The following is a 24716-nucleotide window of genomic DNA, read 5'->3' as shown; positions in this document are numbered from 1 at the left end:
TGTGGCTTAACGTCATGTGTTTTGCAACTCTACAGACACATTTACACATACATACATCAGACTTGTATCATTCTTTCTTCATAGTATCAGTAAAACACACGGTTTCTCTTTTTTTAAAATACTACTGCCTCCGTTCCATATGAAGTGTTGAAATATTACATGTATCTAGACGTTTTTTTGAGTATTGATACATTCATAGTTAGACAAATTTGATTCACTTAATATTCCCTCCGTTCCATAATTCTTGTTTCAAATTTATTCAAATATGAATGTATCTATTTCTAAAAAACATCTAAATACATGTAATATTTCGATAAAAATTATGGAACGGAGCGAGTACGAAACAAAAGGACCTCGGTCCCAAAATATAAAGTGTGTAACTTCTGTCGACAGTCAACTCAAAAAAGGTCAACGTCCATCTCTACAGTTTCCTTCCTAGTCCTCACAGCTGACCCAAATACGACCTCCGTCAAAAAATACCTAACCCGCTTCCGACCCGACCCAACCCAACAGCCGCCGCCTTCTAGGGCCTGCCGCCGCCACCGTGTCCGGCCTTTCCTCGGCGGCGCCCCCAACGTTGCCCTGCTTTTAACGGCCATCTCCATTCCCGCTCCCCCTCACCATCTGCTCGTCCCTGCCGTCTCAACTTCGTGCCGTCGGCTACACAGGTACTGACCAAATCCCGCAGAAGCTTCGGCTGTTGCCAGTCCAGATCTGCCCGGCAAGCTTTGGTTATGCAGTTTCAATCGAAATAGTTTCTAGTTCATGCCTCTATCAGGTGCTATATTTTAGTGTATCTTGTGAATAGAAGAAGCTGGAGTAGTATTTTGTGAAGTTCTGAAAGGGTCAAGTTTCCTGATAGCTATGCATCTGAATTACGCCCACGGCCCACCATGTTCGTCCTATCGAGAAAAAGGTCATCGGGCGAAAAGCGGCTCTTTCTTCCCGTGGCATATGGATATCACCACAAAGGAGATATCGTGCTCTTAAAAATGTGATTGGGTTGACAACCGTGTAGCAGACAAGTGATTTGAATTCGATAACTTTGGCATCACAAGTTGATGATCTAGTGTTTTTGCAAAGCACCCCCTCGTGTTATATTCTGTAATGTTATTCTACTTCAATATTGCACAAGACTTTTTGCTGATGGCCATATTTTTTTGACAGGAAAACGAATGACGAAGGAAGGTGAAAGGGGTACTGTTGCTGAATATGAAGATTTGTGGGCGGAGACAACGAGAAATAGTAAAGTAAGATTCTCCACTTTACACTGTTAAACTGGTAATTATTTAGTTTTGCGCAAGTGTACTGACATCACTATCTAAGCCATGGAAGTCAGTAACATGATCATAGAACAATTAAATCCATGTGTGTATACAATGATGACAGAATCCGTCTTTCAACCTACGGCAGGCATTTTTCAGGAGTAGAGAGATTAGAGAATTTGCCAGCGGGGCGTTAGCTGGTGCTATGTCCAAAGCTGTTCTTGCTCCCCTTGAGACTATCAGGTACTGAATTTTACTGGTGCTGTGATGCAGTCTCGTTCATTTACTCATTGTGAAGTCCGGTGTAGTTTTTACTCCTGAAGTGCTCAACCTTGACAACTGTAAGCCTTTTTTGAATTCGCTTTCTGTGATGGGGTTGATGGATGCACTTCTGAGATCAGATGTGATGCCAAAAGCCAATAGTCAAGCTAACTGGCCTCAGCATGATATATCTTATGCACGACATTGTGTTTTGTCTTTTCATATTTTGTATTAAATTCTTTGTTAATTTACTTGAGCCTCGTCAAAATATAAGTGATCCACTAACCTAGTTTCAGAAACTGGGCACTAAATTTCGAAACTGAAAATAATAACATGTACTTGACAACCTTTACGTACTAAACTGCATGTCCTTCTGAGTTGGCCATTTATCAGTAAGAATATGTCTTGCTGGCGCTAGAGAGTTCAGAAGCAGTTAGTTCTTCAGGGTCCTTTTTGCTTCTTTTCTTGTAACTGGGTGGTCATGTACTTAACTTACTTGTTCTTCTCTATCTTAATTTATACACATGCAGCACCCTTGCATGTTCTTGACTTTGTTTGGAGATTCTACTTGCTTAAATATTATAATCACATTCTCATGTATAGACATTTAATTTCAGGACAAGAATGGTTGTAGGTGTAGGATCGAGACATATAGGTGGTAGTTTCGTGGAGATCATGGAACAAAATGGGTGGCCAGGGCTTTGGGTGGGTAATACAATCAACATGATTCGCATTATTCCAACTCAAGCAATTGAGCTTGGAACATTCGAGTATGTCAAAAGGGGCATGCGAACAGCACAAGAGAAATGGAAAGAGGATGGATGCCCAAAGATACAGCTTGGCAATATGAAAATCGAGCTGCCACTCCACTTGTTATCTCCAGTTGCTATTGCTGGTGCAGCAGCTGGGATAGCTGGCACATTGACGTGCCATCCTCTTGAAGTTATTAAGGTAAATGCTGAACTGGTTGCACGTTGACAGCCAAATATTCAACTATATGTCCACCACTCCACCCATATATGCTCAGTTCTTGAAACGGCGCTACATATATGTGCCTTACACTTGTATGTTTTTGTGACAGGATCGCTTGACTGTCGATCGAGTAGCTTATCCTAGTATTAGCATTGCCTTCAGCAAGATATATCGAACTGAAGGTATCCGGGGTTTCTATTCCGGACTCTGTCCGACACTAATCGGGATGCTTCCATACAGCACATGCTACTATTTTATGTATGACACGATCAAGACTTCCTACTGCCGCCTACATAAGAAGAAATCTTTGAGCCGCCCCGAGCTACTAGTTATTGGAGCTTTGACAGGTAAAAGACATTTCCAGTTATCTTAAAATCCATTATGAATTTTGCGAAAGAGTCTCAAACAAGTCATTTGGAGCTTGAGTACGTTAAACAAGTAGTAGCATTGTGTCAAGAAGACATTTGGCTTTGTCGGATCTGCAGGTCTGACGGCGAGTACAATCAGCTTCCCGCTGGAGGTGGCGAGGAAGCGTCTCATGGTAGGCGCCCTGCAAGGGAAGTGCCCGCCCAACATGATGGCCGCACTGTCGGAGGTGATCCGAGAGGAAGGCCTCTTGGGGATGTACCGCGGCTGGGGCGCCAGCTGCCTCAAGGTGATGCCCAATTCGGGCATCACCTGGATGTTCTACGAGGCCTGGAAAGACATGCTCTTGGCCGACCGAGACGAGCCCCGGCCCCGGGATGAGTTGCTCTAGGGCTAGGCTGCCTGCCTGGCTTTGCCCTATAAGAATAAACAGTTCTTTTGGTGGCTTGTGGGAGTTCTGATCCTTTTTTTTTTCAGTTTTCGAAATCCCACGGATCCACCTGGGCCGGATGGTTTACAGTCTCACAGAGGTGCCGTTTTCTGAAAACTCGGTCTGGAAGCATTTGTTTGCTTCCCTAGCTAATTTGTAACGCCTCTGATCCGAATGCCTTTTGTTAACTGATGATGGTTACCATTCACCCGGCTAAAGAGTTGACACGAAACTGTTTCTGCCTGTGGTGTTTTCTTGCTGTTAATGTTCTTTTGTCTGCCTCATTTCTTTAATCGAGGAGAGTTTAAAAGATAGCTACTGCGACTGGAAATGCTTCAACAAGCAAGTAGTACAACTCCTACTAGCCAAAGCCAACAAACATAAACCTCTTTTGGACAATTAAAAGCCTCTTTCCGACTAACCACAATCAATGCAGCCACACAGACACACACAAAAAAAAGGAAAACGCGTTGTTGCTACGACTTTGGGACAGAGAAAAAGAAATTTGGATTCTATGCAACCAACCAATAAAATCAGTCTTGTTTTGGTGATACACTAGCATTTTGTTTCAGCTGCGACTGTTGATTTGCCAAAGAAAATACTCCTATCTAATTCCACGCTTTCAGGTTGCTTTTCTTGGCCTTAAAAAAAAAGGAAAATTTTGGGCTATGTGCGTCTAGCTGTCAGAGTTCTCTCCTCCATTAAGAAAAACTTGTATGCAGAGTTGCCTATGGGTGAGGAACTAAACAACAGAATGCAGGAACAGAAAAAAAAAGATGAAGTGCAGATATATGGGCAGGGCATTTTAGATCTGTCCATCCATGAGAGCATGATGTAAGTAGCTACTAGCATTCAATGGCTGATGGCACTCTCAACATACACACCAAACTCTCCACTCTTGTCCTCACTCTGTAGTCCTTGAGCAACTAACAAAGATCAGGCCTAAAGTGTCTAGTACAGTACAGATACAGGTATCAGACTCTGACTCCAGTACTCCATCTCTTCTCTTCTAGCAAATTTCCTTCTAGGAGGGAAAAGGTTGTGAATGAAAGACCTCCTTGATTGTCTGTTTGCTTGCATGAAAGGCTTCACTTGCAAGTCAAGGGAATCATTGCCAGTTGGAAGTGGGATTTGAGGTATGGTGCAGTGATGAGTAGAGGACTTTGGTATGGTATTGCTTAAGATCTTATCAAGAAAAGGTATACTTGCTTCTGCTCCACACTACTGGTACTTCACGCACATACTGTCAGAAGATATAAAGTGTAAAATAAGTTGTGCATTTTTTCTCTCTTAATCTTTAATTTCTTTCTGTTGATACATGAGATGAGGAGTGGATGGCCTTGTTGGCAAGTGCAAATTTGAAAAAGAGAGCCAAAAAAAAAGGGCAGCATTATAAGGTGTTTCTTCAGTCCTATAAGCAAGACAAAAGCTAATTGGTGTACTACTATAAGCTTGGTTTCAGGAGACAGTTTAATAATCCAATTCTCCAGAATCTATGCATGTTTGTCTGTTATTCTTGGAACCCTGCAGATGGATGCAATTATCCAACACAAATAACAAAGCATCAAAAGGCTTCTTCTTCTTCTTCTTCTTTCCTTTGTTTATTTCATCACCTTATCTTTCCTTTCTCGTTAACTACCAGCCAACTTTTACAAAAGCGTCGTGTCAAGGGCTACCACTGCCACGAGCATCTGCTCCCTGGATCATTGCTAAGTACACCAACGCACCTGCCATCTAAAACACTGTGCTAATGCGATCTAACGGTTGGCACATACTGAGTCTTGTCTATGACGTAGCATGGCCATTGGCTACATTGCTTGGATTTTGGCGGCACCATACATTTTTTTAAGTATAAGAAACTTCTATGCTCTGATGTTATTAAAAACGTAATCTTTTGATTGCGAAAAATCCAAATTTCATCTACACGGTTAACTTGCGTTTGCTCTTGTCAATCAGTAATTCTAATCTTGCGTTTGGGTGTATAATTAGAGAAAACAAATGAATTTTGTTAGCAGTAGAGAGGTTTATTAAGACGATTTACTGTTGGCTTGCATGGGACCATTTGATGATTTGCTTGCACGCAGATGCTGAGAATTTAAAGATGGCACGTCAGAGAGAGGGAAAGAAGACCCCTGGCCCCTAAAGTCAGCACATGCAAGTGCCTTGAACACTTGAAGACACGCATGCATGTTTAAGTGTGATGATATGAGTGCTCTCATCGATCTCCTTGTACACAAAAACATAATTGTGCCAGGTGATCGCAGCTTAAATTTAAAACAAACATGGCTAGAACTGAACTTGAAAATTTTCAGAACCAAATTCTTACTTTATTGGCGTACTTTGGGGCGAAAAGAAGAGAGGGTAATTAGGTGGTAAAAAGTAGTTCTGATCTTATTTCTCAAAGGACACACACGTGGCCACATGGGAGGTTCCTGCGTGTCTCCAACAGGACTGTCATTACTCGACGATGTATGATAAGTTACCTGGAGGCTTTTTAACTGGCTAGCATTATGGTTGGTGGCTTACTCTTCGAATCGAATGGCAAACGACTGTCTTTTCGTCAAAATTTGATCCTCTGTTGTGCAAGGTTTGCTGTTGTGTCTTGGTTTCTTTTCGACGCCACTTTTATTTCTATGTGACGATAATGTGTAAGTTTTTGCTTTGTGAAAGAACTTAAAATGACTTTTATTCACGAACTTTTCGCTGAAAGATAATGAGATAACAGGGCTGGGTAGGCCTTACACACCGCGTGTTCTTGCGGCATCATAAAGAGAGCTGGCCGAGGAGACAACCACTGAGATCGATCTTTAGTTGGTATGCCATCATAGTCACCCAATTCAAGAAAATTGGCACTTCTAGCTGAAAATTGGCAAAAAAAATTGCCCTCAACTTTGCCGGCAATTCAAAAAAAGAAGAGAACCAATAGCCTTCGGCACATGGATGCAAGGATATGTATTTCTGGCTTGCTTGGATTATGGATTCAACAAGCTGCTGCTGGTAGCTAGTTGGGCAGATGCACAACACTTCACTTGGTGCTCACTGCAATGATAATGTTACCAACATTTACAATACACACATAACCAAATGCCCACCATCTCATCGAAGCAGATTAAAAAGTTTTCCTGTTTGTTCCTTAAAATAACCAAAGCAAACAAACAAAGTGTGGTGTACAAAGCACTGTTGCATCTGGGAGTCAGTAGTTTTGCTTGCAAATCACTCAAACGTGTTGTAATTTGCTGCACATCCAATCCAAGCTAGCAGTAGAACATTTCAATTCAATGCCATACTGCCACGTGGGGCCAATTTCTTTCTGCACATACAGGTACCAAGAAACAACCTGGCAAGCAAGTGCTCATGAACGATGTCGGTGGTTTTACTGAGACCTGTGCAGAGGATGTGTGGATGCAAAATTACTGCCCAGGTGAAAGGAAGCTAGGAAGGCAGTGAGTGAACATCGACAGTGCAGTCCTTCGAAGAATAGGCTATTCAATTCAGTTTCTTTTCTTGCAGAATTCTCCTGTCAGTGGTGCAAACGCTGCAGCCACCGGCACTGTCGATTTGCTGCAAATACCTCATTGCTGCAGTCCAGGCTATACTTGTTTGGGTTCTCTTGTGTGATACATTTTCAGACAAACGGCATAAGTATATCGAATCCTCTTGCGTGATACAGTATCTTCCAATCCAGGACTCCAGCTATAAAGACATCCATATCACGAAAGATTTGGAACATACTCAGGCCGTATCAACAAGACGCACCTCTAGTCTCCCGTGAAGTCTTTGCAGTTGCAGGTGGCTACAAATCTGGACCCGGATGGCTACCAAACAAACAGAAACAGGAATGGATACACTACAAACAAACCCCAAAGCTGCCTGTTTCCGGCCGTTCTACGACTGAATCCTTGTCTCGCAATGTTTCCCGTTCATGGCTATACAGAGAGTCGCTTCCACATCACTTCACTGCTTTCTTGCCATGTTAAAGATGTCGTACTGTAATACAAGAGGACGCAAAGCTTTACAGATATACTACTGGCTGGCTACCATGTTTTTACCATCCCTGCTGCATTCATGATTTATTACCTCACACAGTAAAATGATCTAGAAACCCCAAAGCCAAAAACATGCAGAAATCGGAGGGACCATACGCAAGGACGGACGAGAAGGACGAACGGTCAAAACAAGACCTTTGTCTGAAGTCTCTGAAGAAATACACTCCTCCTACTCCACTCCACTCCTTCAGAGAAGATTCAAAGTGACAGACAGACAGAGAGACAGGAGTCTGCTGCCCGCTGATTAGATTAGGCTTGGATAGATAAGTACACACTCGGCAAACAGTCTTAAGAAAGGAAGATACTCCCTAATCCCCTTGTTAATTAGAAATTTTTAATTTTTTTAGTTAAGGAGCAGGGTTATTATTAGCAGTGGGCGCAATAACTAATTCGCCACCACCATCCCTCCTGGCTTCCCTTCCCTTCCCTGCCATGCCATTTATTTCCTTCACCTCTCTCTAGATCGGCACCGCAATAACATTCTCTCCTTCCTCCTCGCGCGGCTCCTGCTCTTTGCTCAACTGCTCCACTACCCCCAAGTCCCAGGCCCCAACCAACCCCCCACACCCTCATGTCGCCGCGGCGGTGAAGGGCAATCAGCAGCAGCAGGAGGCAGGCACCGGCGGCGGATGCAGCAGCGGAGCATGGCTGCGTGATTTCTCTGCCGTTCTTTGTTGGTCGGAGGGGGCGAGTGGTTTTGGAAGTAGGAGCGATAGCTTCGGGCACGATGCATTGGGCAGGGGTCGTCCTCCTCGCCCTGCACTGCGGGGTGGTGCTCCTGCGGTGCTCGGCGGCGGCGTCTGCCGTCGGCGGCGAGGGTGAGTCAGTGAGACAACTGACCGTTGCCTGGCCTGGTTTTCCTTTTTCTTCTCGCGGAATTCGTTGGTGTGTTCGTTTTGGGTGTAAAACTGTAAATTTGCGCTTGATTGGACTGCCTGCCGCTTCCTTTTCTGGAATCATTCATGTCTCCGGTCCTTTCCTTCTTTTTTCTTTCCTTTTTCTCTAGCTCTGTTTGAAATAGCTGTCCGGATTTTGGTCCTGATCTGTTCTCTTCTCCACTTCTACTCGCTGCCGAGTAGACCGGGCGATGAATTCCGGCGTCTTTTCTGCGAAATTTGTGCTTAATTTTTGTTTCCTCCCTTGGTGTGCCCGTTTTCTGATCTACGAGCCGCCGAATTCGAGCTATCCTCGGTTCTTATCAGCGAATCACACAATGCTGCTGCAGCTGCAGCTGCGAGTGTGCCAATTTTGTTTTCTGACATGGGTTTTGATTTGTGGCCAGTGTCGGCGCTCATCGCCTTCAAGCGCGCCGTCATCGAGGACCCTCACTCGGCGCTCGCCGACTGGACCGACGCCGACGGGAACGCCTGCGACTGGCACGGCGTGATCTGCTCCTCGGCGCAGGGCTCCGTCATCTCCCTGTAAGAGACGCCTCCCTCACCTAGATCTCACAAATGCTTTTGCAGACTACCACTACCTGTTCAAAGTTGCTACCCACTTAAGTTGGGAGTAAAGGTGTTCTGGTGATTAGGATTTGGTACTTGAACTCTTTTTAAAAGCCGAAACAAAAAGGATTTGGTCAGATGTGAGCCGGTGATGTAGATGCTTTTGTTTGTTTGATGTGCAAATGGCTTGTAAGAAACTAAGAATGGACACTGATGTGCCAGTTAGATCAGCAGTCAGTAGGATTGGTCTTACAGGGAAAGGCCAACTAAATTGTGTACTTGCCTAATTGGTCAAAATCACGCTGAAGTGGAACTGATGATTACAATGATTTGACTTCTCATCTTGCAGGAAGTTGTCAAACGCCTCGCTCAAGGGATTCATCGCACCAGAACTCGGGCGACTGGTTTTCCTGCAAGAGCTGTATGCTTTGTTTCATTATTTTCTCAACTGTTTATTGAAGACTTAGCTATGAGTTTTCTCTAAAGGTCTCTTTTTGGAGCAGGTATTTGGATCACAATCTGCTTTTTGGGACAATTCCAAAGCAACTAGGTTCACTGAGGAATGTTAGGGTCTTGGATTTGAGTGTTAACCGGCTTGCTGGCCCTATACCTCCTGAGCTGAGTGGATTGAGGAGCTCGAGCGTAATGTAAGATATCAATTGCTTTATTTGAAATTTTCCTGTTTTCCTGCTGTTTCTTTGGTATTCAAATTAGAGCCTGCTTCATTCGTCTCTTGCAGAAAACTGCATTCCAATGGGCTAACTGGGAGTATACCACCGGAGCTAGGAATGCTACAGAATCTAGTTGAGCTTAGGTTGGACAGGAATAGACTGAAAGGATCAATTCCAGGTAGCAATGCTACTGGTTATTCTCCTGCAGCAGATACTGGGTTAGTGACTTGTCTTAACTCATTTTTTTCTGTATGGTGCCCAATATAGTAGATACCTTTTATTTATTCGATCATATAAACCCAATACTGATGGAAAAGTGGAATATGATGCAAGCATAAAATCAAATTTTAATTTGTGGCATCAAAAGATTCATGCACAAGAAAAATAGGAGCTGCATGCCAATTGTACTCATCTGACCTCTCAATTTATGACTTTTTTTTAGTTTATTACCATTATCTGTTAATAGCATTTTATTAAGAGCACTGCAACACTCATGTGTGAATTTGACCATGTCCCACTATTTTATCTGAATAATATATGTTTGCTCCATCAGATCCATAGCTCGTAATGGACTATGTCCTTCTCGATTAACTGTTGGAGATTTCTCTTACAACTTCCTTGCTGGAAAAATCCCACCTTGTTTGAAGTATCTTCCAAGGTAATATTACACAAATCACTTCTCCCTGTTAATATCAGTTAGAAGTCCATCCATTTACCTGGCTAATTGCAGGTCAAGTTTTCAGGGGAATTGCTTTCAGGATGAGTACTCTATCCGACAACGAGCTTCTCAGATTTGTAAAAGTATGTAACTTAGCCTCTAGAAGTTAACACTTCACTGCAGTATTCACTACAAAAAGTTGATATATTTTGCTAATTATTGCATAGTGCAGTTTTAAGTGGAATCATTTAATCCCTTAAATAGTTAAATCATGCATTACGATCATATAAATGTTACACTGCTAATATTTCTCTGTAGAGTTTACCATCACTATGTTCATGATAGATATCTACAAAAATAATAGTCCTTTTGAAATTACACTGCCTAAGCAACATGGCGTATCCACTTCTTTAAAGGGATGTGCTTCAGAACCCCACCTTAAGAGTTGATGAAGAGCTTAAATCAGGCACTGTAATCAAAATGGGAACTGGGTCTGTAAGACCAACCTTTCTTATTTAGACAAAGCTTACTCTTCTGAAATGACAGGGGAGTTTACTAGGTCTTAAATATTGGTTTTTTTAAAGAGTTTTGGCCTATTGGCAGGTTGCCAATGATTACAGGACTTACTAGATCTTAAATATTGACCAAGTACTTACTAGATTTTAAATTTTGATCAAGTTACCTGCATAAGCTACACAGCGTAGCTTTGATCTCTGCTCTCAATTTACATTGAAATTTGTGAGCTATTCCCAAAGGGGTGTACAGTGTACTTGAGGAAAACCAGATATTGAAATTCGTGTAACACCAGCATTGATTGTAGTTGGTTACTGTATAAGTAGCATTTTAGTTGCGTAGATCATCTTCAACTTCCATTAACTGAAATCCACTCTTTTGTTTTAGGTGGTTCTACGGCTGGCAGTTTGAAGGGATTTAAACGCCCCACTTCTGAGCATAAGCATGATAGAGTCCAGCAACCAACTTGGCTTATTGTTCTGGAAATCGCAACTGGTGTTCTTCTGCTTGTTTTTGTTATCACTGGTGCAATAACTGCTTCCAGAAGCTGCAAGCTAAAGCCTTCTATAAGAATATCCTCTTGGAACAGATCAAAAAGTTGGAGCGATGAGATAACAGTATTGATTGGTTAGTATCAAATTTATCACATAAACAGATATTCGATAACTTGATTAAGCTTGGTTTCCATATATTGTTGTTGATGTAACCATGCTTTCTTCAGATTCTGATATGCTGAAAAGTTTGCCAAAGCTAAGCCGTCAGGAGCTTGAAGTGGCCTGTGAGGATTTTAGTAACATTATTGGCTCAACTCCGGAGACGGTAGTCTACAAAGGAACTATGAATGATGGACCTGAGGTTTCTGTTATATCATTATGTGCCTTTGAAGGTCATTGGACTAGCCAGCATGAACTCTTTTACCAAAAGAAGGTAGTTGATTTGTCTCGAATTACAGCACATAGACACTCCTTAGCTCAAAGAATTAAATGGGGGTGAATCTTGTAGGTTATTGATCTGGCAAGACTGAATCATGAGAATATAGCAAAGTTCCTGGGCTATTGCAGAGAAAGTGATCCATTTTCCAGGATGCTGGTCTTTGAATACGCTTCAAATGGGACCCTATATGAGCACCTACATTGTAAGTCAGCCTCTTTATTATGTTGATGATTACGTGCAACCCAATTATTACATTTCACATGGATTATATAATGCAATCGGTTGTAGATTTGATTTCAAAGATTTTTCCTTCAGATGGGGAAGCAGCCCAATTATCTTGGCTAAGGCGAATGAAAATAGCCATTGGTATTGCCCAAGGTTTAAGGTATCTGCACACAGAGTTGCAGCCTCCATTCGCTATATCAGAGCTGAACTCCAATTCAGTTTATGTTACAGAAGATTTTATTCCCAAGGTATGGTTGAATGGTTCGGTACTTGCGCACACAGATATGCTTAATATTTCTTTTGAGCTTATCTTTTAAATGCATATACTCTCTAACTTGGTGAAACAACCATTTTTGTTTTCAATGCTTGTTTGCAGCTTGTCGATTTTGAATGCTGGAAAATGATGTTCTCGAAACACGAGAAATCTCTCGGACACTTCAATACCAAAGCCTTCTGTGGTAGAATTGACTCTTCAGAGGATAAACATGCTGATGTTCAGGGCAATACATTTGCCTTTGGAGTGATTTTACTGGAGATCATTAGTGGGCGGCTTCCTTATTGCAAGGACAAAGGCTATCTGGTAGACTGGGTGAGCCAATCTATTTCTCAGTCTCATTCTAACAGGACCTGTCTTACAAAAAGATTGTAAAATCTGGAGGCCATCTATTTAGTTCACCAACTGAAGAAGCCATTTGCAGCGACACACTGCTCATCATCATCCTTTACATTTCCCAGGCTATCAAGTATCTCCAGCAGCCCGAGGAGATCGGAAAGCTAGTCGACCCGGAGCTGACCAACGTCAGGACCGAGGACCTGGCGGTGATCTGCAGCGTGGTGAGCCGCTGCATCGACCCCGACCCGTCCAAGAGACCGTCGATGCAGATCATCGCAGGGGCGCTGGAGACCGGCATCGACCTGTCCGCTGCCGGCATCCTGAAGGAGTCCTCTCTGGCGTGGGCAGAGCTCGCCCTGGCGTTGTAGCATACAACTCTCCTGTGCCTCGCCGCGTCCCGCTGTAAATAATTTTCGGCGTCGCGGTAACAAAAACTGATACTGATCTCTACCTACACCCACTGTCATGGCTCCAAAATATATACAGGGACTAAGGCATGTGGGCAGGCGGGAATTTAGCTCAGCTTCGCACGTTAACACCTGACGGATTCTGTCGACTCTGTAACTCTGTGTTGTGTTTTTACAGTTTGTGAGTGTGAGTGGGGCTCTGCAATGCTGCTCCACGCCTCCACCGGTCTGCTTCGAGAATGAGATGAACCTTGGTTGTGCTATAGTGTGGTGAATTGAATCTGATTTGGTGCCTGCCCAAATCTGTACTGTACATTTTTTCGATTCGTGCAAAACCTGAAGTCCTGAACCCTGAAGAGAAAGCTAGTTCAATGGCATCGTCTGTTTTATACTAGTAATAAAGATTTACACTGATAAGTCGGCAAAGCAAGAACGGCTGATGCCTCTAATGTATAATGGCCTGCCAAGCATATCCCTCTCCCGGAAGAATTTCTTCCTGCGCTGAGACTGAGCAGATGTCGACGCTGCATAGGATCACTGTATGTACTACAGAATATATTGATTGTTAAAAATACTACAACTCCAGAAAAAAGAGCTGAACTCCAATTCAGTTTATGTTACAGAAGATTTTATTCCCAAGGTATGGTTGAATGGTTCGGTTCGCACGCTTTGAGCTTATTTTTAAAATTCATGTAGTATATTCTCTAACTTGCCAATATACACATGTAACAAAGAGTTACACTGATACGTCGGCAAAGCAATGTTTTTGGCTGAAGCCTCTGATGCACAATGGCCTGCCAAGCATATTCCTCTCCCGGAAGAATTTCTTCCTGTGCCCCTTCTTCCCACACACAAACTCCGCGTCGCTCGGGTGCAGGATCTTGAATCTGTCCGGGCAAAACGCACACCTGCTCCTGTAACTGCCCGGCGGCTTTTCTGCCGCGACAGAGAAATTAGAGAGGGAACGAATTAGCCACGAGTACTCCTCCTAGCTAGCAATAGCTATATATAGCTGAATCGCCTACAGTTAGTTAAGAGCAATCTGGATGGAAATTGATACCCAGCATGATGCATGATTCGACGTGTAGATGACCTCTGGAGCGCCGATCGAAGCGCAGCTCGGCGAAGAAGTAGTAGCGCTCCTGCTGCTGCTGCTGCTGCTGCTGCTCGTCGTCTCTCCGGATAGTACGAGCCGAGAAGCCGACGTGGTACCAGAAATCCTGTCTGAAGCCGACGCAAGCCGCCTTGGCTTCTACGGGACAGAAATCAGGCCCCTGCGTATTATATCCAGTAATAAATCAGCGAGCTATACGTAGATCGATAGATGGATTATTCATTGAGCAATTTCTTCTTCTTCTTCTTGTACGAACCGGATGGTTGGAGTTGTATTTTTTGAGGGCGGTCCAGGCGTGGAACAAGGCGTACTCGGCGTCCTGCTGTCTGTTCATCATCGTCATCATCGGCGATTCATATTATTATTACTCAAAAATTACAAGGAATCGGTCAAGCGAGAACAGATTAATGGAAGGAATCGGAAGAAACTACTCACTTTTTTGTGAGCGGGCCTCTGATACATATATCATCATCATCAATGGGAAGAGAGGAGTAAGGACCCCATGGTTGATCGAGCAATCGTGTAAGTACGGATCCCATGGTTGATCGTGTATGTATGGGCTAATCGATCGTATCAATATGTATATATATGCGCATGCAGGCTAGGGGATCATCGGATGCTAGCTTAGACCAGTACGGAATCCTAATCCTAATCCTGATCGAAAACGATCCGGAAGAAAGAATCTTGTTTTACGGGCAGGGAAAAACAAAAATCCTAACCGAACGAACGCCTCGGACACCTTTGCTGAGAAAACGAAATCAAGTTCCATCCAGAGTTGTGAGTACTCGTCCCGTTTCTAAATACTTGTCGCTGTTTTACTGCAAACTTGAACTAAAACAGCGACAAGTATCTAAGAAAGGAGGGACTACTGGAGAAACAAAATCAAAAGAATCTTGTCTTGGGGCTTGGCCTGCGGCAGCAGCATCCGTGGCGGCTCCGAGGAGAAGCTCGGTGGCTGCCACTTTGGCCGATCCGAGGAGAAGGTATTTCCGGTGCTTCCTAATTGCAGTGGTGCTCGTGTTGGGATGGCTGCGGGCGCTGGCGGTGGCCTGGGGTGCCGGCGGCAGTGTGTGATGTGAGCTCGATGTCGCCTGCGGGCGGGTATGTGCAGCGATTGCGAGTAGGGTGCCATCGTCTGGCGTTGTTGTGCAGTGCTTTTGCCCTGCAATGGTGTTGCCGGAGCTTTAGTTTGAAGTGTCTCTTCCGTGGCAGTCTGCGGTGAACTCGGAGTCGCCGGTCAGAGGGTTGTTGTCGATGACATTGTGACGGATACGTTGGGTGCTCCTTCAGTGAGGCAACATCGATTGCTGTGAAATCAAAGGTGGTCTCGGTGTGCGGTGATTTCCAGTTGGTCTTCAGAATCGGCTGTCGTGTCATTGGAGCGTTGGGTTGGTTGTTTGGCAGAGGCCGCTTGGGCTTTGTGCAGCTGTCACAACGAAGGTTTTGCAATCTGCGGTGAAGTCGGAGGCACCAGCTCGAGGAGTGATGTGTGATACCCTTCGAACAACCTCGACGATGGTCTTCCTTTCGGTGGTGTGTGTAGAGAGTCCAATGTTGTAGACAGACCGGCTTGTGTTACACTGAGGGTCTGTTGTACAGGTTTTTGCCCGGTTTCCCGTTAATTAACTGGACATCGAAACTTCTTCTTAATTTATGAGATGAGTAAAGCTTTTGCCTCCGATTAAAAAAAATCAAAACAAATGGTGATTCGGATGAGAGACTACGAATTCGAGATCTCAACAATCACCACCTTCACAATCATCAAGTCCGAGGCTGCGCTATGGGGAAATTATGATAAGTTAGAGGTCTTGTTTTTTGGCCCTTGTCTCCGCTCCCTGGTGCCCTAGATCAAGTCTTCTTTTATCTATTCTTGTAGTCTTCTTTTTTTTTTCTTTTGCTACATTCCTGTGACTTTCCGAGCAGAACCCTTTTCTCAACAATAAATAGTGCGTTATTTTGCATGGTCAAAAAATACGTATTTCCTCCGTTCCAAAATATATGACGTATAACATTTTTTCATGGCCAAACTTCATAGACCTTCCTATTATATGCCTGCAAGTTTGTTCCCTTTCGTCACAAATCTGTCAAAGTAGTGGCCAAAATGAGTACTAACACACACCCTAATTTGGTTTTTCCCTTTACCGTGCCAACAGTAAAGACCGAACAGAGCAATTTCATCTCAAAAAGGCCACGGAGTAGTGAATCCTAAAAAAAAAGGTACTCCAGTATTTTTTTAGGGAAAAAAAACTACCGAGCAAAGAAGCAAAACAAGCGTAGAAAGCGTTTCGTGGGCTGTGGCCCAATTGGGTCGACCGAAGGCTCGCGATAGGGGCTATGCGCTACAGAAAAATAATAAGGAAGAAAAAAAAACAAATAAATCTGCCCCCTTCCCTTCCCTCCCCTTCTCCCTCCTCTGTTTCTTTCTTCTGTGTCCGCCTTCCCGGCGGAACGGAAGCTTCCACCAAACCTTCCCCCGACGGACCACCGCCCTGAGTTCTATTCTCCAACCTAATGGAGGAAGGCGAAAGCTCCGAGAGCACCGCCAATGGTGAGGCTTGGTTCTCCAATAGCCTCCCCGCTTCCTTCAAGAACCTGCCCGTCTCCTCCAAGAATCTCGCCGCCACCTCCAAGAACCTGCCAGTCTCCTCCAAGAATCTCCCGGAAACCTCCAAGAACATGAATGTGCGCACCAATGGCGAAGGTTGGTTCTCCAATAGCCTCGCCTCCTCCTCCAAGACCTTCTACGCCTCCTCCTCAGGCGCCAATGGTGGCGAATCCGAGGAAGACCGCACCGCCAGAAAGAAGCGAGTCATGGGAATTGCCATCGGTCGGGAACTCCTTCCCAATTGCGCTTCGATTGGTCGGCAGAGCTCCTTCTCCTCCGCGGCCTCCAATGGCGGCGAATGCTTCCTCGGCTGGAGCGCCCACGCGCCCAGCACTGGGTTTGGCGTCATCATCGCCGCCCAAGTCCTCGCCAGGTGCCTCTTCCGCGACGACATCTTCGTCGACGCAGCTCGAGCGCGGGTCTCCCCGGCGTCTACAAGCGTGCGCCGATCCGCGGCGGCCTTGCTCTGCGAGGAGAACGCGGCCGCCGAGCTCGACCTGGAGCTCTTCGCCCCGCCGGGAGAGCGGCATGCCGGAGCCGAGAGCGCGCCGGGACTAGCAGGCGCCAGGTGCCGCTTCCGCGACGACATCTTCGTCGACGCAGCTCGAGGGCGGGTCTCCCCGGCGTCTACAAGCGTGAGCCTATCCGCGGCGGTCCTGCCCTGCGAGGAGAACGAGGCCGCCGAGCTCGACCTGGAGCTCTTCGCCCCGCCGGGAGAGCGGCATGCCGGAGCCGAGAGCTCGCCGGGACTAGCAGGCGCCAGGAGCCGCTTCCGCGACGACGCCTTGGTCAACGTCGCTCCACCGCCGGCCTCGACAAGCAGGCGCCGATCCGCGGCCGTCCTGCGCCGCGAGGAGAAGGTCCGAGCAGAGAGCGCGCTGACGGACTCGGAGGACGGCACGGACAGCCTCATCTGCCGCTCCGACCTTCTGCTGGCTCGGGCGAGGACCGGCGGGCGGAAGGAAAGGTTCAAGGCTTTATTCCTCTGGGGCTTACCTCTGCTATGCCGGTCCCTTGTCAACTGGGCCTCGAAGACGTTTCTCGGACGCGGCAGCGCGTCGCCACCCGAGTGGAGCTGGCTGAGCGTCCTGGGTCAGCCGATCCTCAACGACGGTGGTGAGTTGACTTCCTGATTCTCTTCTGTTAATCCCTTCTTCTTCTTCCAGTTCCATGATCGAAGGAGTTTGCTTATGTTTGCTGCTGCTTGTGTCTTTTCAGATACTTGCAGCATTGCGGCCTGCACCGTGTGTATCGTGGGCCAACACAGGCTTGCATTCGAGCGAAAGTATAAGCACGGCTCATTCACATTCGAAGCGAAGCATCCGGATAGGCTGAAGAATATATGTCAGAAGAGAGGTGTCTGGAGCAAGGAGAAGGGCTCCTGGGTCTCTGATGTGCTAAATGTAATCATCTCTACTGGGGGAGTTCCGACGAAGAAAGTACCAAATGATATTATGCTTCCTCTCGGTTCTTATGTCCGGTATCGTCAGGACGGCCACCTGCGGGCAATTCGCATCGCGTCATTAATCTACAATGAAGGTCCAGTGATTGGGACACTAGTCGTGGATAGCGCCATGTACATCAGTTACCTGCAGGACAGCAGCTTTGTCTACCAGGGCGTCACTGATCCTGAAACAGCCGAAGCCCATGCAGTTGTCTGTTTCGCCTACAGGGTTGTCAACAGCCAGCTGCAAATTCGCATCATGGATAATCAGACAGAGGATGGCCCCCTAATATGGGTCATGTTCGGCGCTTTTGATCGCTTCTTTTTGCCCAAGGTCGAAGCAATTAACCCAAGACTGCTCAGGAGAAAGAAGAGGTGGCGGAAAGGAGATCAATTTGAGCCGCTTGAGTACATCCTCAGCAAACTGCTGTTTTTTCTGTGACCACTCTTGTCTAAGTTCTGCAACTGTTAGAATGCCTGACTTTGGTTGTTAGTCTAGTTTGTGGACTGACGACCTGGGAAGCTCCATATCCTCCACCGAATCTTCGTGCAGCTGCATTTTAGAAGGCCCGTATCCTTCCACGCTGAACTCACAGGACGAGCTCACCGCACCCTAAACCAGAACAGGGGTGGGGGGGGGGGGGGGATTAGAGTGGGAATTAAGGACAAGAGCATGTGGAATCCTCTGACCAAATACATGAGAGAACAGGGGGGAGGCACTCACCGTCGAGCAGCTGCCGCCCTCGCTTCCTCCGACGCCAGGTCGCCGCTCTGCCGGCGTCGCCGCCTCCCAAATCCCTAAAGACCTAAAGTACCCGAGCGAGATTTTTGAAGGGGATCGAGCGCCAGCGCCAGAGGGAGGCCCGCTGATACGGCCAGGGTGGGAATGAGATGGGCTGCCTCTGCAAAAGATTTTCTTTTTAGAAAAATAGTTAAACGGGCCGTGCCGTGCCGGCCCACAGGCGTAAGAACGAGGCCCAGGAACAGCCCAAGGCGGGTCGCGTACTTTTTATTTTTTTTGGCCCAAGCCGGGTCGCCACCTATAGTGAGATCCATCCGGTTCGGTTCGGCAGTGGTCTGTTCGGTCCAGGCCCTGCAAAGTCGGACGCCGCATCGGTCTGGAAGTGGGGCCCTTCTGTCAATGCTCCATGAACCGATGCACTTTCATCGTCAGAGGTCTTTTACATGCCTTTCGAAAATTCGTAGCCCAAAGAACTTCCAGTTGCAGTTGCGCTGCCGGCGGGCAGAGAGGCCGGCCTTATGGGCCACAACAATAGCTAGTAGCCCTTCTGTCCTAGGGCCACTGTCGTGTGTCCGTCCGGGAGCCTGTGCCGTGCGATCGCCGCCGCCGTTCCTTTCGATATAACTGTCCCCCAAAGAAAGGAAGGGACTTGCACGGCTCCCTGATGCTTCTCAATCATGTGCTTCTTTGCGTTTCGCTTACAGGTCGCTTTGCGGATTCCTGTTGCTGGTGTTGATGTGTGTTATTATACTCTACGTTCTGGGGTTGATTCGCAGGGGGGGCGTATGTCGATTGATTTTTGGCGTTTCAATTTCTCCAGGGGCAGAATGACATGCTCTGGTCTTTGGCTTCGTCCGCGTACGTGGAGCTAGCGTCTGCACAAAACCGCTTCTGTCTGCCGTTTCGGCCGTCGTCACATGCATTTCGCCAAGGACGATCGACGAACGGCAAAGCTGAAAACGGTTTTGTCGAGAGCTTCGTCGCTAACACGACATGCCGACATCGATCATAAGCTTCTAGACAGGCTAGCTAGGTAGCAAAGGCTTCCTTCCGTGCTCTCAATCTAACTTGACCCCTGCGCTGAGACTGAGCAGCTGTCGACGCTGCATAGGATCACTGTATGTACTACAGAATTTATTGATTATTAAAAATGCTACTCCGTACAACTTCAGAAAAAAAAGAGTCCACAAAGCATGCATGAAATTCGCAACACGTCAGGATAACAAAAAGACCGCATCGCTACTACACGTGCACGCAGGCGCATCTGGTGGAGGCCCGGCCCGCGTAAAGCCATCCGCGCGCCGCGTCACCCCTGACCTCGACACGTAGACGTACGTGTGCCATCTACAAATGGAATTCTTCGTGTTTTCGTATTAAGCTCAGACAAACAGACAGAAACGGAATTCGCTAAGTTTGTCGACCTGGCGTGCGTGTGACGTTTTGTTAATGCTAAACTAGCTAGTTTAAGGGGGTCGAGTGGACGCACACGTAGCTTGGCCAAGTGTCCCCTTCTACCACCTTTATTCTGGAATAGTGTTCATTTTTTAGATCTCCTTTTCCTTTTTATCTGGCTCCTAACGGATTTTACTGTATGTTCGTCACAGGATCGATCGACGACAGGTGGAGGTGGCCCATCGCCATCGTGTCAGGAGAGATCTTGATTTTACTCTTCTTCCTCTCGAGACAGGCGTCGTACGTGGCAGACTGGGAAATCTGCGTGCGGTGGTCGGCTTGGCCGGGCATGAAAAAGAAGGGCTCTCTGATCAGTTCAAGACGAACAGAACCCGTGACAAGTCGACAACACGGAGCTTGAGAAGAGCGCGAGTCCACAGGTACGGGGCCTCCTGCATCGTCCGTGATACGAATACGATCAAGCTTTGAAATTTGAACAACACATAGTACGATTATCAACACTCCTGCATTTCAAGTCAATAACAAAAGAAGAAGCGGTTTCTTCTTCTTCTTCTTCTTCTTCTTTTGAAATAGCGGAATTTTCTGCAGAAAGAACCTTCCCCGGTCGGTCCCGTGTTCACGGGCAGGCTGCACTGGTGCAGCCACAAACTTGATTTTGTGTTCTCGTCTTGTCGACGGCAGGCGAAAATTCTCCGTCACTGCACGTTGTGACTTGTCGACCCGGGCTTTTTAACTAGCTGACGAAGCAAAACGGCCCGCTCGCACGTCGCAAGCCCCCCAATAAAAGCGCCAACAGAGCAAACGAACGGAGAAAGCAGAGACAAGTGAACCCCATTGGCGTTTGGCGGGCGGACGCAACAACCAACGAACGAAGGAACGACAGCAGCAATAGCAATAGCAATGGCGGAGGAGGATCTCACGACGCTGACGGCGCAGCTCAAGGCCGCGGCGGCCGCCTTCCCGTCCCGCCGCGCCGTCGCCGTCCCGGGCAAGGCCGACCTCACCCACGCGGCGCTCGACGCGCTCGTGGACGCCGCCGCCGCCCGCCTCGCCGCCCGCGCCGGCGTCCGCCTGGGCCACACCGTCGCGCTCTGCTTCCCCAACACCGTCGAGGTAAAATCCGATCGATCCGATCCGATGGATCTATGTTTCGTCCTGATGATCGATTTAAAGTGTGTTGCTTTCGATTTCAATGTCCTGAATCCTGATTGATTTGTGGTTGATTGCAGCTGGTGATCATGTTCCTGGCGGTGATCCGGGCCCGCGCGGTGGCGGCGCCGCTGAACCCGGCCTACACGCAGGAGGAGTTCGAGTTCTACCTCTCCGACTCCGGCGCGGGGCTCCTACTCACCGACCTCTCCGCCGCCAACCCCGCCGCCGAGGCCGCCGCCGCCAAACTCAACCTCCCCCACTCCGCCGCCTCCCTCCAATCCTCGTCATCCCCATCAATCAGCCTCACCAACCTCCCAGAAGACAACACCACCGACATCACCGCCGGCGACGAGAAGCTCCTGGGTCCCAACGAGGCGTCCGACGTGGCCCTCTTCCTGCACACCTCGGGCACGACGAGCCGGCCCAAGGGGGTGCCCCTGACGCAGCGCAACCTCGCCGCCACCGTCCGCAACATCCGGGCCGTCTACAAGCTCACCGAGTCCGACGCGACGGTCGTCGTCCTCCCGCTGTTCCACGTCCACGGCCTCCTCTGCTCCCTCCTCTCCTCCCTCGCCTCCGGCGCCGCCGTCACGCTCCCCGCCGGGGGCCGCTTCTCCGCGTCCACCTTCTGGGCCAACATGCGCGGCGCGGGGGCCACCTGGTACACCGCCGTGCCCACCATCCACCAGATCATCCTCGACCGCCACGTGTCCCGCCCGGACCCGGAACCGCTCCCCTCTCTCCGGTTCATCCGGAGCTGCAGCGCGTCGCTGGCGCCGGCGATCATGTCGAAGCTCGAGACATCCTTCAAGGCGCCCGTGCTCGAGGCCTACGCCATGACGGAAGCTTCCCACATGATGACCACCAACCCGCTCCCCTGCGACGGCGCCCACAAGCCGGGGTCCGTGGGTCTCCCCGCAGGCGACATGGAACTCGCCATCCTCTCCGACTCCGGCGCGCTCCTCCCGGCGGGCACCCCCGGCGAGGTCTGCATCCGCGGCGCCAACGTGACCGCCGGCTACAGCAGCAGGACCGCCGACTCCACATCGGCGAACGCCGAGGCGTTCAAGTACGGGTGGTTCCACACGGGCGACATCGGCGTGCGCGACCCCGACGGGTACCTCCGGCTGGTGGGGCGGATCAAGGAGCTCATCAACCGCGGCGGCGAGAAGATCTCGCCGATCGAGGTCGACGCCGTGCTGTTAGGATGCCCCGGGGTGAAGCAGGCCGTGGCGTTCGGGGTGCCCGACGAGAAGTACGGCGAGGAGATCAACTGCGCCGTGATCTTGAGGGAGGAAGAAGATGGGAAGGTCGGGGAGAAGGAGGTGGTGGAGTTCTGCAGGAAGAATCTGGCGGCGTTCAAAGTGCCCAAGAAGGTGTTCATCGCGGACGATCTGCCCAAGACCGCCACCGGCAAGATCCAGCGCCGCGTCGTCGCGCAGCACTTCCTCGCCCCGCCGCCGGCCGCGGCGACGACGGCGGCGGCCAAGGCGTAGTGATAGGACCGGTGAAAAGCCATGATTTTTAATTGTTCTTTTGCGTCGGTGCGTGCATGATGGATTGATGTAAGGTGCAACGAAACGAAGGAAGGAAGGAAGGAAGGAATAAAGGCGGGCGGCGTAGAAATTAGCGGAACAAACAAGGGAAAGGGAATCCGTGAACACCGCACTAGCTAGTACTTCATTGGAGTGTAGCAGTTCGTTTTGATTGCGTCAAAAGGAGAGATTTAAAGGGAAAAGGTTGTTTGGCCGGGGTTCTTGTGATCGTGTGCCATATTCTGGACGTACGTGCATTGGACGAACGAGAGCTTGTTTTCCTTTTGGTTAAAAAAACATTTTTTCGTTCTTTGTTATCGTCGTCGAGATGAGACGTGGAGAGCGTAACGGGCCCGGCCGTCCACAGACTCCGGCGTGTTTTGGAGCACGCTAGAAGCCTGGCACGCACGCGACGGCGACATTTTCCCTGAGACTAATGAATGACCCGCCCGGAATGTTATGGTTGGCGGGCCACGCACGTCGTCTCGTCTCTTGCTGTGTGTCATGGTTCTTCTGGAACCGTAGTGTACGTTGCTTGTAACTGAAGGCCAGCGTGGATTCTGTCTCTGCAGACTGAGACGGCGTAAAGCGACAGAGATTTTTTGTCTGCAGATGTTGTGTCATCCAGAGCAACCGTCTCACGGTCGCTCTCAGTCCCAGTGCGACGGAACGGAGTTCAGTTGGTGTGTGTGCGCGTCACCGGTGCCGATCTGGTTTGTTTGGATGGACCACTGAAACCGGTGGACGGCGACAGTTTCCCCTTGGACCCGTCAATAATGCTCGAGGCATGGCCCGGATCGAGCTCCCGTGACATTTCCAAACGCAGAAGCGGAGCACTGCCGGCTTTCTGCCGCGTCGCTCTCTCGACATGGCCAATTGTCCTCCTCTCTGTGTTACTCGGCCGGAATACGATTGTCACTCTGATCTGATCACGTCGCAGCAATCGTGCTTGGCGCGGACACGTGCAAGAGGGGCCAGGTCAATTTCTGTGCCGAGCACCTAGCTAGCTCGGTCCGTTGCTTGCGCGCGGGGTCCGGGGAGCCGGCTAGTCAGGTCGACCACGCCAATGAATTGCTCCACTACGTGGCCTCCACCAGATTGCCGGGCCGTTTGCGGTCGAGATGGGACCCGATCTTCAGGACAAGCAACCATCGAGGATTCGAGGTCGATCGTGCTCCCTGTGCACGCACGAATTCTTCTGTGCTTTCGATGGATCGACGAATTTGCAGTCCAAACGCAAACTTGATTAGTTGCCACTGACCCTGAAGGAGTGCATTTTGGTCCCTGGGGAGGTTGGAAAGGCCCCTGGCAACTCCCGGCTCGATCATGATACATTTTATAGTCTGCCTAACCCGGAAAGATCGAGCCAATAACAGCACATCGTGGAGTATAAACCAACCAGACGCTTCGCTTCAAATATGGTCCGATATGCGGGTCGGTCCGTACGTGTGTGTGTCCACGTACGCTGATCGATCTCCGTGCAAACTCAAGTGCTACTCATGCTTCCAAGAAAGAATTACTGTACCTAGCAATGCGTTTTCCTTCTTCTTCTTGTTCTTTCTGAAACCAGGTGCACGTACTTTATTCAGTTAGGCACACCGCCGGCCGCAACACGCAATGTGAGATGACGAGTGCTAATAATTAACTGAAGACCATGCATGTCTGTCCCTGCAGAGATTGAAAGGCCGAAGATCGACCGGCCAAATCAATCTACGAAATCAACTCTCGATCAATCGATTACTCGCCAAACCCCAGAAGACAGCTACGGGAGGTCGATCGTCGTGAACAAAAAATCGAAGCATCGGTCTTTTTTCTAGAATCTTTAGAAGCATCACGTGAGCAGCTGTACTACAGGGCCACCACACACAGAGACAGGCGAAGCCGGACGAACGACAATGCATGGACA

General features: G+C 48.4%; 5 protein-coding genes across 6 annotated transcripts; 4 read left to right on the top strand and 1 right to left on the bottom strand.

Annotated features, from left to right (window-relative positions):
- The first annotated feature begins 450 nt into the window (after positions 1–450).
- On the top strand, positions 451–3537 carry LOC100823328 (probable mitochondrial adenine nucleotide transporter BTL1). 2 transcript variants are annotated; one of them, XM_010242333.3, is made up of 6 exons: positions 451–668; positions 1168–1250; positions 1390–1508; positions 2144–2477; positions 2608–2845; positions 2984–3537. In XM_010242333.3, the coding sequence occupies exons 2-6, from the start codon at positions 1176–1178 to the stop codon at positions 3253–3255; spliced, it is 1038 nt and encodes a 345-aa protein (XP_010240635.1). In that variant the 5' UTR covers positions 451–668; positions 1168–1175; the 3' UTR covers positions 3256–3537. The 2 variants fall into 2 exon arrangements, with proteins under 2 accessions (XP_010240635.1, XP_003579508.1); XM_003579460.4 differs by having other exon boundaries at positions 452–668; positions 1414–1508.
- Positions 3538–7745: 4208 nt separating this feature from the next.
- On the top strand, positions 7746–13222 carry LOC100823016 (probable LRR receptor-like serine/threonine-protein kinase At1g63430). Its single transcript, XM_003579459.4, has 13 exons — positions 7746–8158; positions 8623–8761; positions 9135–9206; positions 9289–9432; positions 9525–9674; positions 10010–10114; positions 10187–10257; positions 11015–11254; positions 11349–11554; positions 11630–11762; positions 11876–12033; positions 12162–12374; positions 12521–13222. The coding sequence occupies exons 1-13, from the start codon at positions 8068–8070 to the stop codon at positions 12764–12766; spliced, it is 1968 nt and encodes a 655-aa protein (XP_003579507.3). The 5' UTR covers positions 7746–8067; the 3' UTR covers positions 12767–13222.
- Positions 13223–13273: 51 nt separating this feature from the next.
- LOC104585469 lies at positions 13274–14681 on the bottom strand. Its single transcript, XM_024456306.1, has 4 exons — positions 14355–14681; positions 14176–14245; positions 13866–14079; positions 13274–13741 (listed from the first exon to the last, which is right to left on the bottom strand). The coding sequence occupies exons 1-4, from the start codon at positions 14456–14458 to the stop codon at positions 13542–13544; spliced, it is 588 nt and encodes a 195-aa protein (XP_024312074.1). The 5' UTR covers positions 14459–14681; the 3' UTR covers positions 13274–13541.
- A 2941-nt stretch (positions 14682–17622) lies between these two features.
- On the top strand, positions 17623–18410 carry LOC112269402. Its single transcript, XM_024456098.1, has one exon. It carries the CDS (start codon positions 17715–17717, stop codon positions 18408–18410), a length of 696 nt encoding a protein of 231 aa, XP_024311866.1. The 5' UTR covers positions 17623–17714.
- A 2455-nt stretch (positions 18411–20865) lies between these two features.
- LOC100822696 (oxalate--CoA ligase) lies at positions 20866–23119 on the top strand. Its single transcript, XM_003579458.4, has 2 exons — positions 20866–21236; positions 21353–23119. Exons 1-2 carry the CDS (start codon positions 21024–21026, stop codon positions 22769–22771), a joined length of 1632 nt encoding a protein of 543 aa, XP_003579506.1. The 5' UTR covers positions 20866–21023; the 3' UTR covers positions 22772–23119.
- Positions 23120–24716: the final 1597 nt, after the last annotated feature.

Source organism: Brachypodium distachyon, chromosome 5 (genome assembly GCF_000005505.3).
Source record: "Brachypodium distachyon strain Bd21 chromosome 5, Brachypodium_distachyon_v3.0, whole genome shotgun sequence".
Taxonomy (NCBI): domain Eukaryota; kingdom Viridiplantae; phylum Streptophyta; class Magnoliopsida; order Poales; family Poaceae; genus Brachypodium; species Brachypodium distachyon.
Note: the sequence above shows the minus strand (reverse complement) of the source record. Positions and strands in the feature narration are given on the sequence as shown.